Raw genomic sequence first — 18487 nt, forward strand, 5'->3', positions numbered from 1 at the left:
GCGGGCTTGGGATTGCTGAGTGATTATTAGGTGACCTATCTAGAACACCGGGCATACCCCTGCACCGATCTGAATCTGAGTCCTAATGCTTATGTAGTGGTTATATCTTGTCTTGTCTTCACGTTTTATGTGGTGATGTTTGCTTGTTTTTTTTTTTTTTTTTTTTTTTTTTTTTGGCGGGCTACTAGGGAGATTGTAGTATAAGTATTTATATGTCTTGTAGGCGCCTCTGCCGTGCGTACGTGGCATTGGATCAGAGGAATAGGAGGAGGGTGGAAAATGAATATATGCGTGAGAAGTATTATATGCATGAGTATTCTTAATATGTAGCGGTAGGGCACGAGCGTGAGGCATATATACGCACTGCAAGTATCAGTAAAACCTGTACAACTGCATATATTACCACTAGATTGGAGTTGAAGTTACGATGTTAGATATACACAAATAGATTAATTCACCACTATCGGTTTACTCATAGCTATAATTTATGGAGTATAAATGATTCGAGTGAGTGATCGTGGGCATGCTCTCATACACCTACTAGGACGCCTCTTGAAGACTTCCAGATTATTTCTTCTTTCCAAATTCCGCTTCCCGTATGAGATCCCCAATAATCTAATAATCGGCAGTATGTAGGTTCGAACTACCCCTCTCACCCGCTAGACCTTAAGCTCTGAAACACCCCCCAAATCGCTGTATCTCCCCAAGCCCCACACCCAGGGCCCCGATCCCTCAGATCCTTCTGTCTCCTCTCTTCATACGATCACCCGGGGCCTGATTCACCCCCCCTGGAGTACATCCCACACGCCACGACGTCAGGCCCGGATTAAAGAACCGGACTACAGTGCAGAAGTTGGGGTATCCTAGCTAGCGTTGACTCAGCCAGTCACTCACCCCCCCCCCCCCCCCCCGGTAACCTAACTGGCTGGCCGGTAACTGGTAATAACCGTTTTTTGCTTTTATTGTTCTTCGATCGGGATAGCCACAAGCTGGCGGAAATTCTATTTAGTTGCCGGTTTCTGTGGCTGGCTGGCTGACCCGGCGGCATGACGCAAAGCTAAGATGATATGGGGGTTTGTGGAGTAACTGGTAGGTTTTGCGGTGTTTGTAATAGCTGTGAATGGGGGATAGCGGAGGTGGTCGGGTTGCTGAAATGGTTTATCTGTAGCCACTTAGCTATGAGCTAGCTCCTTCATATTGTGCTATCATTCCACACGCGGCCCCCATATATCGGCACATACATGGACTCCAGAGTAGCTGAGGAGCAGAGGTCACCTTGTGCGACGGTGACAATCCGAGAGTCGATCCGGCCGTGGGGGCATTGTGTTAATACGGGATGTGAACCCTTTTGGGTATGGCGGTCCTTGGGAATATGTATGTATTTTGGGTGCCTGGTAAAGGTGAGCCGAGATATGTTTGAATTTGGTAGGCCGCCCAAGTAGCTTTTCCAAGGTTTGTAGTGGCCCCTGCGTATGTGGAATGGCCCTTTTGATATACCTTTGATACGCTCGTGATACGCACGAGAAGACAACATCCTGGAGAAGTTGTTCGTTGGGGGGCTTCCATTGGTACATACCCGGTTATCCGGAGAGATTTCGGGGGGTTATTGTGCAGATTGTAGACAAGAGGAGATCTGGGGTGGTAAGTACATACAACATTCCCCGGTTTCTGTATACGTATGGAGTTGTGGCACGGGTTGAGTCCAGTGACTGGAGGTATTGCAGGCCGGTACGGGACGTATGCGATTTTCGCTCCATCACAATTTCAAGCTGATAATCACAAATCCTCCTGTATGACTCCTTTCTGAAGTTGCCGTATCTCCAGCTCCGTGGACAATGTATTGCACCGTGAGGTTGATCTATGTATATCTCTCCACCACGAGACTCAGCTACCAGACCAAACAAAGAGTACAACCCGGTATTATGATACCACGGGACTGCCGAGACCAGAGATCGATAATTTAAGACGAGACGAAACTAACAATACCCTCTAGTCTCGTGTGGTTTAGCTCGTTTCGTACTGCCCATCACTATAGCTGCTGCTTGAGGGTAGAAAGTTTGCCGGTCTTTTCCAGAACCGATGTCTACCGGTCATAGCTGCGTACCCCGGGTTGTCGCTTTTTGGAACCGGGTTATGGGAATTATGTTTAGCCGGATGGATGGAGAAGCTAGCTTTCTGGAATGGAGAGTAGAGTGCATGTATGTAGGTACACCCATGCAGACCCGGATATGCATAAGTATAGATCTGCAGCTGGGGAAGACCCTGCAGATGGAAAGACCTCGGCGGATCACCAGCACCCAGGGACAGTCCGTATGCGTGGTATGCCGGTGCAAGGAAGGAGCAGAGATGGACCGTTTTTTGAGTACATAGGCTAAATTAAATCATAAGGGAATGCCAGCCTAATTCAAAGCAAAATTGGTGTCTGGCTTGCATTCCTGTGAGCATTGACCACTCGTTAATTATACAAGCTCCGCGACCGCTCTCTTCTCTGCTGTGGCTACATACCTATTGTGGCTGTTCTTTACATAAACCACATGTAGGCATGGACTGTTTGTGAAAGTCACGCTTAATGTAGTAATGCAAATGGCTGGATTGATGACAGAGGAAGAGCTCACCGGCTCGTCTGGTATATCTGTTCTACTCAGTGTTCTCTCTGGCTGTGAAAACAGTGTTTCTAACTATTGGCCAACCCTTATTGGTTGTCTCTATAGTTTACCCAGAAAGAGACGTTCTACCTAGTTGAAGAAGGTACACGTACAGTATGTGTCTACATGTACGTACAGTGGCGGACAGCCAGAACCAGTGCTCAAGCAACCACCTTCACCCCGTTCACCCCATCACGCAACACTTGCAATTGCCTACAAACAAAGTCCTTCTGTAAAATGGCTCTAATCTTGGTTCTAAACATTCCCACTAAAGGGAATTTAAAACAAATAAGAACTTGTTTCGCTGCGACCTCTAGAAAATTTGGTTCAATTTACCCGAAAAGAACATTGGTGTGAAATAATAATTTTCTTCCAAGGTCAGCCCAATTAGGCAGGTATTATTACCCCATTAGGACCAGTGGCTGGGTTTGAAAAGAACATGAAGGTTAATTCTCAGTTAAGCTTGTCTGGTAATTATATCTGTTCTACTCGTAGTGCTGAGTGTTCTCTCTATACGAATACAGACATGTAATGACCAAGTAACCAGACCCATAATCTATCCTTACAGCTACAAGTACGTAGCTGGTATATCTTCCCGGCTGGGTGAATATTCACCTATCCATACTTCATATCAATCAATTCGAATTCACCCATATTATATTACACCCTCTACGCACTGAAAGTGATCTAATACAATGCTAATACGGAGATGCATTATTCCACATGCAGGTGAGTCTATTCTCTTTCAAGATTTACTCAATTGTTTGGTTGTTTGATTCACGTCTTTCAAGATCACTCTGCTGAATCCACCTTCCATTTAGTCGTTGGCTAGCGCCCCAGCCACCTGCCAGGTGGTAGATCACCAAAGCTTTTAATGAATGCTGAAACACCCCAATTACAAGCTTACGGTACTGCAACGCTACAGGAGCTTTATCCATAAGCCAACTGTACCTGCTGCGTATATCTCCGTTGTATTAGATATTGGCATAGCCTCCGGGCTGAAAACTATCAATGAATTATATCGATCAATCAGCCAATCCATTGTATTGGATGCATCCCAAGTACCAACTACCACGGCCAGTGGTGCATTACGAATTGAAACGAGTCCCCGCGTATAGGCAGATTCACGGTAAGGATCCGAAACATGCAATAAAATGGTCCACAAGGGATGTGTCTTTTTACGTATTTTTATAAAAACAGCTCGCTATCCCGGTACTCGTACATATATAACCAGACCAACATTAGACTCCACCACCAGCGCAGAAGCTATTCCCCCCACACAGACTCATATCTATAGATCATCTCCACAGTCCATCTCGCCATTTCTTCGATCTACACCACCCTTCCAACGAACCCAAAAGCCCACATCACCACCACCATGCACACCCCCCTCCTCCTCAGCACCCTCGCCATCCTCCTCCTCACCATCTCCTCCGCCACCCATGCCGCACCGGCCGTTAGCACCTCACCCGACATGACCTACGCCCGCTGCGAAAAGCCCAAAACCGCCCACGGCGTCCTCCCAACCTCCGACTTCTACGCCGCCGCCGGCAAATTCCTCGAAGCGTGCGTGATCAAGCCCCGCCCCGAGGTCTTCCCCAACATGCTCGACCTCGCCAGCCGCGATCCAAAGAACCCAACCTGCAAGGTCTACGCCAGCGCCGGCCGTGTCAACCTGGCCGTGTGTCTGCCTACGTGGGCCGCTGCGGGCGAGGAGCAGGTGAAGCGCTTGAACAAGGCCTTTCCCACGTGTGGGCATGCGGTCGACGTGTGGAAGGGGATGATGCGGAAATGCCCAGAGGGGGAGATGGTGGAAGTGGTGCGGCCGTATTATGACATGGGGGCGGTATTGTACATTTATGGAAACTGAGGGGGGGCGTTGGTTTGTGTTGCTGTTGAAGAGTGGGGGGGGGGGGGGAGGCTATCAGGTGTCTTGAGCTCACTGATTGGACGTGTTACTACTATAGGATCCCCCCCCCCCTTCCTTCTCCCCCAACACACGCACAGCTCTCGATGCGGTTTCGTTTAGATTATTTGTTTTATGTACATACTTGCTGCGAGGATAAGTTTCCGCCGCCACCACTTTTGTGCTGCAACCGCATTTTCTTTGGCGGAAAACTTCTTCTCGCCGCAAGTTTTTCCTGCGCTATAGTATGTACTTATTTAGATAATTTTTTTATCAATCAACCAATAGTATTTTGTGCACAAGTAAAAAAAATGTTCGTGATAGCCGCCGGCCAACCAGAGGAGCCGAGTGAGCAGCTGTGCGCCAAGCCATGTATGTATATTATACAAAATGAAGGTCCCCTGCAGATGTCGTAGAAGGATGCTATTGACGGGTCCGTACATACATGCCAGGTAAAGTTGGGGGTAGGTACGAAGCTCTCGGGATGTAATATCTAGTTACATATAAATCTGCATCGATCTGTGGTACGTTGGTTTATAATTATGCCATCTTGCTTCTCGGATTGGTGCATATCCGGGGCTAGAGTCCAGTGCCGGTACTGGGGGGCTTCCCACTCTGTTGCTGCAGCGGGACAAAAATGCTATGCATATCTACAGTGGCGGCGGCAGTTACTTGGTAGCAGTGGTGATTGTGGTGGTAGTAGTAGCGGTATTGTAGTGGTAGTAGTAAGGTATTTAATTTCGGGTAAAAGCTCTATATAGTAGGAATTAAGCAGTGACTTTTGGCCAATAAAGCTGTATCCGAGATCATGTAGTTTCAGAATTTATATTGTTTTTATCGGCGGGTCAGATCTACTGGGTAGAAAGAGGAGTCGAAGTCCTCCACTGATCCTCTAAGCTTCGTTAATTACATGTACTACAGGTACAGAAGGTAGTTAGTTAACAGCTTTGTTTTTTTTCAACAAACCTCTTTATTTTCTAGTTGTTTAAGCTACTATTCACATGAAATATTAGCAAACACAGCTAGCTCTAGCTCTATCTATTATTTCCCGCAATTACGTACAGCCAACCAACTAGCTAGCCACCAGGGTCCAGGGGCCAATGATCATTACGACACCCAAACCCATTACCACCCACACTCAAGTCACCCCTATGTGCTCCCCCCCTTCACCATAGCCGCCAACACCGCCGCCCCCAAAATGCCCCCATCCCTCGCCTCCACCAGCGTCACAGTCGCCCCGTCCTCGCCCCCCCTCCTCTTCCTCACAATCTCCCTCATAAACCCCTCGCAGCGCTCCTTAAACCCCGGATACCTCTCCAGTATAGTCCCCGTATACCCCACGACGATATTCACGCCGTCCCCCAGCTCATCGTTCATCCCCAACACGCCCACCGTCGCCGCCGCAACAAGCGCCGCCGCCCGCGTACTAACTGCGCCACACACGCGCCTAAACGTCGCCGCCGCCCCCAGTCCGAGACCCCACCCGCCATCGGCGCTGAAGTAGTCAGCCAGCAGCGCCAGTGCCTCCGCGTCGGTAGCCGCCGCCTCGACATCGCCGCACAGCTTCGTGTCCACGCCGTACGCGCGGTGCATCGCCGCGGGCAGCGCATCGCGCGGAAACACGTCGAGACCCACCAGCCGCACCAGCTCGCCGAGGTACCGGCCGCCCACCATCTCCTCGAGCGGCTGGAAGCCGGGCTTCTCGTTTCCCGCGTCGAGGCGCCGATCCCACGCCGTCACGTAGGGGGCCAGCGGCGGCGCGGTGCCGCGGATGCTCCACTCCGTGTTCAGCAGCATGCCGCCGTCGCCGCTGTCGCCGGGGGGCTGCTTGGAGGCGTGCAGCTTCGACACGGGACACATGCAGGTGGCGTTTGTGCCTGTGCCCGCGATGATGCCGGCGGCCGTCTTGGAGCACGGGGTGGCGTGCGCGTAGGCAGCGGAGAGCAGCGTCGCGACGGAGTCGTTCGTGATGGAGACGATGCGGAGCGCGGGCTCGCCCGCGGCTGAGGTAGCCGTGTAGGCGGTGGAGAGCAGCGCGGCGAGGTCGTTGGTGTTTGTGAAGGTGAAGCCCTTGCCCATCGGCATGAGCAGCGCCGACGTGTGCGACGTCTGCTCCATCGGGAAGCTGAACGTGATGCCGAGCTCCATCACGTCTGCCGTCGTTGTCGGCTGCTCGCGCAGGACGTTACGGATGCGCTCAGACACCCAGTGGAAGAGGTCCTCGGCCGTGCTGGACTTGAGGTGCTCCGGGATGCTCCAGCTGCCCTGCGTGGGGATGCGGAGTCGCTCGCCGTCGCCAGTGTCGAGGGAGCGCCGGCCGAGGAGCTCGACGACACCGACGCGCAGATTGGTCCCGCCGAGGTCGAGCGCGAGGAACTGGCCGGTCTCGTCGCCGCTAGGGAGCACGCGCACGGGCGTGGGCAGGAACTGCGTCGTCGAGGTGAGGGCGAGGTCGTGGAAGGTGGCTTCGAAGTCGTGGGCGAGCTGGGGGAGGTTCTTGAGCGGCGCTTCGAGCTGCTGCAGGAGCTGCAGCAGCTCGGCATCGGGGGAGGGGGAGGCGGAGGGAGGAGGAGCGGGGGTGGGAATTGCAGACGGCGCCATGGGAGGAATAATGAAGCTGGCGGAGATGGGGGGGGAGGAGGGGCTATTTATTGTATCGGTGTCTGCCCCTGTGCCTGTCGTGTGGAGTCGCGTGCCTTGCTCGTATCTCTCGGCACCCCTGCAGTTGCCTATCGGGAGGAGGGATCGCCGCTGATGCAGCTGAGTGCGATGTGCTGCAGGGATCAGGATGCTTCTATTCTTGGCCAACACATGCATGCTCGATTGGGATATTGCCTGTTCTGCGCCCCTGGTGACAGGTGGGAATCCCCAGACAGATAAACTGGGTACATGTAGATATAGATAGCCTAGCTTAGACCCCACATGTAGAACCCACGGGTGTTTCCCGGGAAACCCTGTATTGTCCGCGAAGTGCTAAAGCTCCTCAATTCATTAGCTAGATACTAGGGTTCATCGTTGATTCTGATTGTCAAAGGGAGCTAATACCTGAATTAAATCGAATCGACATGAGCAAAAGACGGGTGCAAACCCCCTCTTATATAGCGAGTGACCGGTGATCCAAGACAAACAGAGCATTGGTAACTGTACGATAACATGTGCAGACATGCAAAGTGTAGGAAGACTCGATATGTGGGCAATAGGATAGATCGGAGGAGCATGAGAGCCTATTTTCTAGTACCTGTACATATGAAGGTGACACGTTTTCAGGCTGTTCGTGTTCGTGACCTTGACTTGATAGGTTATGGTAGGATGAGATGATGATTGATTGACTACGAGACAAAGCCTGGTTTGAAGACTGCACGACAACGTCTAGTAAGTAAGCTACATGTAGATTGTGGACACCGTTACTATGACCACCTTACACAAGGTGCCACATTCCCAAGCCTAAACCTTACCTTACCTTACCTACAAGCCAACACGCAAGAAGAGTAAACATCCTGACCTCAGTCACAAGCAATACACAACAGGGCGAGGAAACATACCATACCATCGACCAAACCAGTAGAATCCCACATGACCGACTCCACCAACCGAATAAACCCCAAGGTTAATACTGAGTACGGATTGGACCAACCAGCCCTTCACTGCCCTACACACCAATAAAACATCCGTCCCATTCCAAGCAGGGTGTTCTATTGGACAACCACTAAACGTGCCGTATTAATTCCCACAAGCGCCGATCGCGACCCGCCAAATCCCCTAACCCTGCCGCCGAATCATGTGCAGAGCCCAGCCGAGTGATACATGGGGTATCACTCGACCGTGCAGTGATGGGTGGTGATCCTGCGCTGATTCGCCCAACGATTAGTGTCTGCTGGTGACCTTTCCTCCCGCGTTACAGGTCAGAATTGTGTGCGGTAATATAGATTAGAGCTTCCTGCATCCCGCATCCAACCTACTGCCTAGGGACCCGTTTAGTCTATGATACGCTATCCATGGCCTACCCACAAGCCACGGTAGTGCAGTCGGTTAGCATACCTCTTAGAAAGTCAGCCTGTAGGTTTATAGCTGTGAGAGAGGAGACTGGGGTTCGAATCCCCATCGAGGCGTCATTCATTTTTTTTTTTTTTTTTTTTTTTTTTTGGGGGGGGGGGGGGGGGGCTCTTCGCCTTCCAGGGGAAGAGACGAGGTAACTACATGTAGAACATATTGCTAGCCGTGTAAAGCCAAGCTAAGCTGTATGTATGCCATTCTTTTCAATGCGCAGATGCACCCATTCCGGGTGGCTGGTGGCTGGATGAACTGCGACTGGTCCCGTTGTAGAGGTTTTGGATCGCCCTTGCATGCATCGCACTCCTCGATTGCACATAATGTATATACATGTATGTGCATACCTGCAACTCTCGTCATTCCAAATAGCCTATTTCCTTGAATTTCCGAACCAACTTTACTTATTATATTTGCCACATCCCCCGACGCGACTACATTGCCCCAATCATCAATCATTGACACCCACCCACCCCGAATTCTGCAACCACCCCAACAAAACCCCCCGCACACTCCCTCCACGCCACATCCCTCATCAAATGATGCCCACTCTCACCACACCCGCCCCCTCCACACACTCCCACGCACTCCTATACCACGCCGCCAACCTTGCCAGGATCCCCACCCCCATCAACCTATCCTCACCCCCCCGCCACCACCAACACCCTCCCCGGCTCCACAAACCGCGCCACCATCCCCAGCGGCCACGCCATACTCTCCGTCTGCGCCATATCCGCCTCCACCTCCCCCACCAGCGCGGCCGGGCTCCCCGCCGCAAAAAAACGCGCGGTGCACCAGCGCCGTCGACGACAGCGGCGAGCGCGGGTGGAGGAGGTCGCGGAAGTACATGCGCAGCGCGAACCACGGGTCCATGACGAGCCAGTTGTAGTACACGCCGTAGGAGCCGAAGCCGGGGACGGCGGCGAGGGCGAGGGCGACAAGGCCGCCGACGGTCTCGAGGGAGCGGGAGACGAGGTATTGTGATGGGCCGCCGCCGGAGGAGTGGCCGCAGAGGATGACGCCGTTGCAGCGGGGGGGGGGGGGGGGGCGGTGGGTGTGCTGGGGTAGGTGATGTTGTGGAGGCGGCGGATGTGCGTGATTGCGGTGGCGATGTCGAGGGCGAGGGTGTGCTTGGCTGGGGTGGGGTTAGAAGGGGGGAGAGTGGGTGGGGGGGGAATGGGTGGGAGGACGTACTGGTCCAGTAGAGCTTCCAGAAGCCGGGGTGGTGGGAGGCGCCGTGGCCGCGGAGGGAGAGGCTGTACGATGGGTGGCCGTGGGAGGCGAAGAAGGGGAGGAGGTTTATGTAGCAGGTGGCACTGCCGAAGCCTCGGATTGTATCAAAGAGGTCAGTATCAATAGCAATTACACCTTGGATATTCAAGCCAGTAGCTGGCTGAGAGATCTAGATATTTGTTTTCAGGGCACGAATGCAGACTCCACTAGGGTCAATGATCGCGGAACGACCAAGAAATATCGACACTCCAAACCAATTTCCCTACCACAAAGAAGAACCCTCCACTACATACACAACTCAACCAGAAACAAGGACCCCTCACCTCCATGAACAAACAGCAACGGCGGCCTCTCCTCCCCCGCCCCCGAGGAGCCCACCGGCGGAAGCGCCACCAAAAGCTCCAACATCCCGTCCGGCGACGGGATAAACACCCTCTCCACCCCCTCCGGCAACGGCGTCGCCGAGATCGTCGGGCCCATGTCCCAGGTAAGTTTGTGCCTGTCTGCCATTTTGACGAGTACTAGTTAGTAGATAGCTATCCGCGCACCCGGAGCGAGATTGACGCGAAGTAAGAAAAGGTGGGGTAGGCAGGTAGGTAGGTAGGTAGGTTATATATTATATGCCCTCGTGCAGCGCAGGAGGTTTCTCGAAGTCACACATGCAGCAGCAGCTCGTCTATCGCGGGCCAATCAGGTCGAGGCTGGGCACGCACCGCATGGGGGCTGAACGTGGGGAGTTGTACCCGTTTTGGGGGCTTTGGTTGCGGTCCCAGTGTGCTGATTGGTGTGGGGGGTGATTATTTGGGGTTGTGGCTTTGGGAGAGTAGTGATTACTAGACGTAGTGCTGCTAGAGTAGTATACTGCTATTGGATTTGTTAATTACGGAGTTGACATGTCGGACGGTCGAATACGAAGCCTGGTTGGACACGTCGGGTAGCAGCACTGCTCGGAAGGTCGATAAGGGTGTCGGCTGGTTGGGATTGGGCCTGTGGCGGATGCAACTTCAGGAGAGATTTGGCGAGTGATATTTCATGACGCCTTGTTCGTGAAAGTGCAGAGGGGGCATGTAGGGCTGAAGTGGGATATAATCTTATACCCGCCCCCCGGAAAACACCAGACGAGCCTGGGGAGAGGCTGTGGAATTCTCTGGAATCGGATCAGGTGGTGGGCATTGCAGATCTCTCATGCAGGTAGGTACCGAGTGATATCCTGTGATCGCGAATGCCGTGATGTGAAGTGGCCGCGGGCTCATGTCAGGGGTTAGTCCTACCTCCTCGCAACGCCCGGGGGAATTGTTGTCTGTTAGTATATACTCCTGAATAATTGTAACATGCGTTCTTTACACTCGGAAATCTTTGATGTAAAGGTAAATCAGCAGGTTGGGTTGCTATTGCGCGATTGCACCATTGCAGTGTTCCTCGACACGCAGATTTCTCTGACATGCAGGTGGGCATATAATTAAGCAGTCTCGCTCCCAGAGTTTCTTCTTGCTGCGTTGCTTGTGCGATGTATGTATAAGCGTAGTATGGGTACGGGGCTCATTAATCCCTTTGTTTTGGGCATTGGACAATGCGGTAGCCGTTTAGCTATGTACATCGCAGCCTCGCCGCGCCGCCCGCTGGACCCCCGAAATTACAGACAACTGACAAAGAAGTCTTAATAGCACAAGACTAAGCTTTGGGGGGGGGGGGGGGGGGTGTAGAAGTAGTGAGGAGAACCGTTCCCCATCCTCCGAAAGTTTGGGTTCTTTCCCGATTGACCTCTCTGTTTGGGGGGGGGTGCCGGGATTCGTGGGTCGGTCGGCCTATGAGTGATCGCTGGCAGTAGTTTTGATCTTAAGCTTGTAAGGATATAGAATATCTGGTATGAAGCACCCCATGCAATTCTGGGAATACTGGTAATACGCTATAAAAACATAAGTATATTGGTAGGCCCAGAGATGGGTTGCGAGCGGAAAGGAGCTGCCCAGCTATAGGTTAGAATGATTACTAGAGTAGTAACCACTGGCGGGAAGGATCGATAAATCAATCATTACGTCTGTATATCTATTGGCTCTTCGAAGAACATTCTCTCCGTCTCTACCACGGGAGTAAATGTATTAGGAAATGCATCCTGCCATAGTAATGTTTTGGGAAAGGCGTCAAGGTGATGCCTTTCCAGCAAACGTCTCTTGGAAAGGCATCAAGAGATGCTTTTTTTGATGCCTTTCGGGGATGCCTTTCGGGATGCCTTTTTTGATACCTTTCTGACGACTTTGTGATGACTTTCCGATGTCAAAATAACCAAAATTAAGTATAGATTTTAAAGACCTAATAATATGTTATCTATTATAACAAAACCAAAGCTTAGTGGTTACTAGGTGGTTAGAACCCTTCATGACCTGAGTTCATTCTTTTCGAAAAATAATTTTTTTGGCCTAGTTTGGGCCCAGGATCCATTTCCCGAACAATTTCCCGATCCATTTCCCGATCTATTTCCTGATTCATTTCCTGATTCATTTCCCGACGAGTAAACTTACTGCATTTCCCAACGACTTTCACGATGCTTTTCAAACGACTTTCCCAATAGGTGCTTTTTTTTGATGCATTAATTCCTTGATGCATTAAATCCGGTGGTAGAGCGTTATAGATGGGGTATTTTGAAAACCTAGGTGTTCTAATAAGCCGCCCGGAAATAGCTATGCATACTCTAGGAGGTATCTAATTTCTATATGGGTAAAGTCGTTAGTAAAGTCGTCGGGGGATGGAAATCGGCTCATACAGATAAAGCGGGTTGACGAGGCAATATTTTTCTATGGGGAAATGCATTGAGAAACGAATAAGTAAGTGCATCAGGAAGCGAATCAGTAAATGCATCAGGAAATGCATCAGTAAATGTGCTTTAAGGGAAACAAAGCACATTTCGCTGAGAGAAAAAAGAGTAAAAGAGTACGTCATGGATCAAACCTCTGCTTGTTGGCCTTTTCTCTCTTCCCCTCTTCTGCTCGTTGGCCTACTAAGCTAGCTAATATATATTCTCATCAGCCTTGTTTCTTATCCCCTACGCCATAATCTAAACTATATAGTCTTCCTCATAGTCACCAGGAACAATTTCTATTAGTTGCGTACTATTTCTGGTATTAGTTGCATATCATTGGACAAAGAACTACTCCCGAGATGGAAGGGAACTGGCATTATATTAAAAGGCGTGTAGCTATTGCAGTTGATTGATATAAAAGAACAAACACTGACAGAACTACAGCTATATACATTTTTATATATCAAGGTTGAATTTCCCTGATAGCATTTTATCATGAACTACATGTACATAATAAAGCTACTCATTGAATGACTTAGAGTGCATACTAGAGCTAATATATCACAGATTACCTATTAGGAGAGATGGAGTTGAGGTTTAGTGCGTGTCTGTACTTTTGGATGACTCAATGATCCAGAATGACAGCAATAATCTAAGAACTTCCTATCGTAGTACCGCCCACACCTTCATTTCCTCACTACATTTGGGCGGCCGGAGGCCGCACTCCGCTTGTATCTTATAAACAAGTAACATCCAACTTCTATGTACTCTTTATAGTAGTGTGCCAAGCAGTGTGGGAAAAGTATTAGGAAATGCATCCCTGGATGTATTTCCCGACAACATCCTGTGTTAATGCATTGTTTATGCCTTTCCCTGCCTTTCATTGTGTGGGTAATGCATCAATTAGTGCATTTCCACGCTTGGTAGAGATATATGTAAATTTAAACATTACACCATGTCTAAATTGGAACTGCCCCTTTCATTTCATCCCTAAGACAATGGTTTGCCGTGTTCCTGATAACTGGTTATATATAAAATGCAATTCCTCGTTTTAACCATTCCGTACGCAAATACACACCTGTCTATCCTGAGTCTTGATACATAAGCGATCCAACATACACATCCAATACACAGCGCCGAAAGAAAATAAAGAAACCAGTTCATCAAATAGTTAAACACCCAAAATGCCACAATCCCAATCAGCTCCTTCGACCTTTGATAAGACAACCAACCTTTGTCTCCAAAATAATCTTCGCTGACAACATGCACCATAAACCGAATATTGCTTAAACATTAACATAAAGAAACAACCCTCCAAAACACCCCAAAGCGCCTAGGTACTTGCAAACAAATAAAGTCTGTGGATGAGTTCAGTACCTGGCCTAGTGGTTCATGCGTTGTGTAGGTAAATGTACTTACATGTGATTAATCTATAGACTTCATTTTTTGACGAGTAGGAGTAGTAAGCACTGCACACGTCGCTCCTGCTCGTTCCTCGCGGTAATCGCATATCTGGTCCACTATTGGTATATCCTGGGTATGAAAAGAGCTGAGAGTGGTAGGAGTGCGTGGACAAGGTGTATATGTGGTGTGGGAAGAACACGGCCCATGAGTATGAGCAGATGGCGGTGGTGTAGGCAATGGTTGTTGGCCAGGAAGTGTTTGTAATTGGTTGGTTTCGGCGGAATCCAGAGATGGGTTCTGATTCTGGTTCTGGAGCCTGTCGAGACCCTGGAGTAACGCGGCACGTGTCAGCTTCTATCCACTAGCATAAAGAGCGGTTTGGAGTCGTGATCGTGGGGTGTAATTGGATGTCAGTGAGTGGTAAGCTAAGCGACATGTCGTCGTGAATGGAGGGCTGCGAGGTAATTCAATTGATTGCCATCTGATAAGATCAGATCGACAAATTGTTTCCACCAATTGTGTTACCGAAAATAAGAAATAAGTACAATAGTAATCTACATGTATGTACAAATGGTAATAACTACATGTAGACTTGCTGGTGGGGGTATGCCGAAGATTGGAATGACGAATTGCGCTCGAGCCCCCTTTTGCCAAGCCCACTGTTTCTGGAAGCATATGAAACATGTGGTGTGGTGCTCGCTCCGCAGGGATATAGAGTATGTAAGGGGAAAGGATCCTTATAGAATCCTGTGTGATTTGTTCAATATATTTACCTTCATTCTTCTACCATAGCATTCCCAGATCTGAAGAGCAACAGCGACGAGGGCGATGGCAATACCAACAATGCCGACAACTAGAGTGATAATGTCGCTTGTGCTCAGCGTCGGCTTCGCGGCTGTAGGAGTGTGGGTTGAGGTGATGTTTATGTTTTCTGTTTGGTTCATCTCTTCGTTTGTAACCTGTCCACACGATTTACCAAGTTAGCGGTTTGGTCAGCACTACTGTGAAGAGAGGGGGCATACAATTAATGAATTAAACAAAAAAAAAAAAAGAGCGGGGGCACAAACAAAGGGTTGAATGTTTTGATGATTGGCGTCAGGTACTGTCTGCCCACAAGACTGCTGATAACTGGGGATTTGGTTGGGGGAGTCAGGGAAGGAATATTTTAATTGAAGAAGAAGCTTAAGGAGTAGAGGAGGATCCGGAGCAGGAGGAGGGGGGAAATTCTTATAATTATAGGCGTTAACCCCGGGCCCCCCTGTTCGCCAAAACCCTGTATTACACCACAAACTACCAGATCTAAAAGCACAGCCTTCGGCGCCTGAGAGTCTAACGGGCTCGCTTCCGAATTTTCACTGATAATCCTCGTTTCGCATCACAAGGTCGTTATTGCTTTGGACTCCTCAGAGGGACACACTCACAACGTTCTTCTGCGTTATCTAGCGCCTGATTGTTAGCACTTTACCGCTCGCTCGTGCGCATCCATAATTTATTTAGGTCACCTTTCGGCACCTACCACAGAATCTTTCCTACCCGTAAGAGGGACGCATTCCAAAAAGTATCATCGATATGTGATGGGTTCAAAATGACATTTAGATAGAGGGGAAGATGGGGAGGGGAAGGGCATATATCCCTTCGTCTATTCCCGCGAATCACAACTTATTAGCGTGGAAACGGCGTCGTGATAAACCAAAATCTAATGACGATTGTTTAAAGCACTACTCGATTGATGATTTTTACGTGATCATGAGCCACAGGTTGCCACAAGTACTGTACTTACTTGCCCGATTTTTAGGTGTAGGACGGAACTACAACGACCTCAGCGCCGCAACGGCGCAACGCAATGCAACGAAGCCCAACGCAATGAATTCAATTTACCAATATACGGGTATGGTTATGATACTTGCTCGGCGTCGAGGTGTTATATCAGGCGCGGGGCCCATCGTTGGGGTTGGGGTTGCGAGGCGGTCGATCCCGCCAACCAGGTTCGACTACCTTCAGCCCGTGCTTGGGCTGCGGACGCCGGTCCGATCCGTGTTTTAGGTACTCGTACACTAGGGGGGCCACCTCGCGACCGCGAGTTGCAAGAACTGTGAATTATGGGAGTGCTTCAATTGAGGGCCCCCCATCCACCTCCATCCAGCTCCCTCAAGACAGTACATATTAGAAGATACGTACTAGGCGCAGTGGCCGACCTCGCGACCGCGAGTTCCTTTTACTCCAATTAATTGTGCCTCTCCAGACACATTCGTGGGGCCTTGATTCCATCTCTATTCCCCCTCCCCCTCCCCCCCCTTTTTAAAGGAAAAGCCCTTCACGAATTTGACATATCGTTTAGGTTTCGGGGGTGGGTGGGCTGGTTGCTATGCAGGGTCAGAGTTTCCGCTCTCGACCAATCAGAGGCTTCCAACGGCCTATGACAAAGTCAAGGAACAAAAAAGATACAGGGATCTACAATGCCACACCCTGAGTTTAATGCCACGCCGTCCTATTAACCTAAGATTAAGATCACAATTACCGTATATGTTAGTTGGGTGGGATCTTTAGCTACACGGGTTGAACAGAATTCAAGCTCTGGTATATAAGTATTTGGATACTAGAGATTGTAATTATTGAACACCAAGCTCGAAAAATATTGAACCACTGTTCTTATTATTCAAGCGGCTATCCAAATCGCACAACATCACCATGCATCCATTCTAGTAATAACAGTAAAGAGCTCAATACCTGTCTTCATATGTAGGTAAAGTACATACATATGTACTTGAACTGAGAATACGGGTTAATTAACATGGCCGGTGTGGCATAAAACTTGGGGTGTGGCATTATAGATCCCTGTAGTCTTTCTGCGTGGCATTCTGGGAGTTTTCCGTTATTTGTATGGAAGACGGCTTCTTCCATACTCGCATTTTCTGGTGCTTATGCTGGTAGGCGAGTACATATTAGACAGTGGCCGACAGCCAGAATCAACCCTCATGTTCTTTTCAAACCCAGCCACTAGTCCTGGCAGGAAGTTATTATTTCATACCTATGTTTTTTTCTGGCACATTTCAAGAGGTCGCAGTGCAACAAGTTCTTATATGCTTTAAATCCCCTTTAGTGGGAATGTTTAAAACCATGATTAGAGCCTTTTTACAAAAGAACATCATTTCTGACAAGTGTTGCGTTGTTGAAAGTCGATGGGGTGAAGGGGTTGAGGTGGTCCTTTGAGCGGCTAGTTATGGCTGTCCGCCACGCGCCACATACCAGACACCCTTTTCAAAGTACCGAGAAGGAGAGTCCAATCGCCGTTTTTCTCGGCAACGTCTCTAGTGTCATTCGTTTGCTCGTCATCTAGCTTCCTATCAGATAGAAACATGTGTAGGGAAGCAGAAGTTGGCTTAAGATGTTTGGTGTTGTTTCCATCAACCCACCCCCTCCGCCTCACCTCTAGGATACAGGCGAACCAGAAGCGAACCATCTTGGCGTTAGGGAGGAAAATATTTCGAAATTCCTAATCCGGGTATATACCCAGTTTTCCTTTCGGGTGTTCTTTGGGGTCCTTTCTGGAATATGTAGGCTGGGACTACTACTCTTAGCAGCGGGGGGTTTTTTTTTTGTTGAACTCATTAACATCTATGACGATTCTTAGCAGCGAGTGATGAAACGGGGTTGCAGAAACTTTGAGGTGTCCAGTTGGAAAACAACAGGCCGAACCCCCAATCAGGCGAAAAGGGCCGCTCTCAGGCAAGTCATAGGCTCGTACACAGCCATCCTACCAAGCTGCTCGTAAGATGAGTACGAGGCTAAGCTTTTTTTTCTTCTTTTTCGATTCATACGAGGCTAAGCAAGAAGCAAGGCTAAATAATGTACCCTCCCCCAACTGCTCCTCTCGAAAACTCCAACCAGTACTGCTCAAAGGTTTGATAAAGGAAGTATTGGTCCCGGGATTACCTCTCTATCGATTGAACTCAGCACCGACGAAATCTCCATGAGAGCATTCACGCACAAAACACGAGAATAGCACCGCTGCTCCTAGTCTAGGCCTATCTTAATCTTCCTCATTCTCGAGGTAGTGAGAAACTTGGCCTGAAGACGCGTCAGAGGGCAATAACCTGATACCCAACTCCTTATACGTTGTTGGCAGATATGCTTTCGTGGTTGGCCGGCTGGTATATTAAACAATGGTCTTTTCTAGCAAAATGCAACGATGCCGCTACTTGGCTACGTCCTGACGGCCTGGAGATGTGCTCTGGCCGGCGTGGAGCGCGTATGGGTGCCCCATCGTGGTGCTGTGGGTACTGCATCACAACCACGTAACTTTTGCAACATGTTTTAACACCTAGTCGTCGTTCAAAATATGGAAACATGCCTCTCCAAGAAGTCATTCTTATTTTCAGTCAACAGCTTGAAGCTACAAAGCCATCATAGACGCTTTAACTCATGTTTTATACAACTAGGCCGTCAAATTAAAGT

The 18487-nt window shown here is 49.6% G+C and overlaps 4 protein-coding genes across 4 annotated transcripts; 1 reads left to right on the top strand and 3 right to left on the bottom strand.

The window, feature by feature from the left end:
* Positions 1–4023: 4023 nt before the first annotated feature.
* On the top strand, positions 4024–4515 carry H6S33_004811 (uncharacterized protein; the record flags this gene model as incomplete). The annotated part of the gene is made up of 1 exon (XM_044836171.1): positions 4024–4515. One exon carries the CDS (start codon positions 4024–4026, stop codon positions 4513–4515), a length of 492 nt encoding a protein of 163 aa, XP_044690784.1.
* A 1185-nt stretch (positions 4516–5700) lies between these two features.
* On the bottom strand, positions 5701–7152 carry H6S33_004812 (uncharacterized protein; the record flags this gene model as incomplete). The annotated part of the gene is made up of 1 exon (XM_044836172.1): positions 5701–7152. One exon carries the CDS (start codon positions 7150–7152, stop codon positions 5701–5703), a length of 1452 nt encoding a protein of 483 aa, XP_044690785.1.
* A 2087-nt stretch (positions 7153–9239) lies between these two features.
* On the bottom strand, positions 9240–10341 carry H6S33_004813 (uncharacterized protein; the record flags this gene model as incomplete). Its single annotated transcript, XM_044836173.1, has 3 exons — positions 9240–9733; positions 9793–9924; positions 10155–10341. The coding sequence occupies 3 exons, from the start codon at positions 10339–10341 to the stop codon at positions 9240–9242; spliced, it is 813 nt and encodes a 270-aa protein (XP_044690786.1).
* Positions 10342–14053: 3712 nt separating this feature from the next.
* Positions 14054–14976, bottom strand: H6S33_004814 (uncharacterized protein; the record flags this gene model as incomplete). Its single annotated transcript, XM_044836174.1, has 2 exons — positions 14054–14359; positions 14806–14976. The coding sequence occupies 2 exons, from the start codon at positions 14974–14976 to the stop codon at positions 14054–14056; spliced, it is 477 nt and encodes a 158-aa protein (XP_044690787.1).
* Between the last annotated feature and the right edge of the window lie 3511 nt (positions 14977–18487).

Source organism: Morchella sextelata (assembly GCF_020137385.1).
Source record: "Morchella sextelata strain SCLS chromosome Unknown scls_18, whole genome shotgun sequence".
In the NCBI taxonomy this organism is placed as follows: Eukaryota; Fungi; Ascomycota; class Pezizomycetes; order Pezizales; family Morchellaceae; genus Morchella; species Morchella sextelata.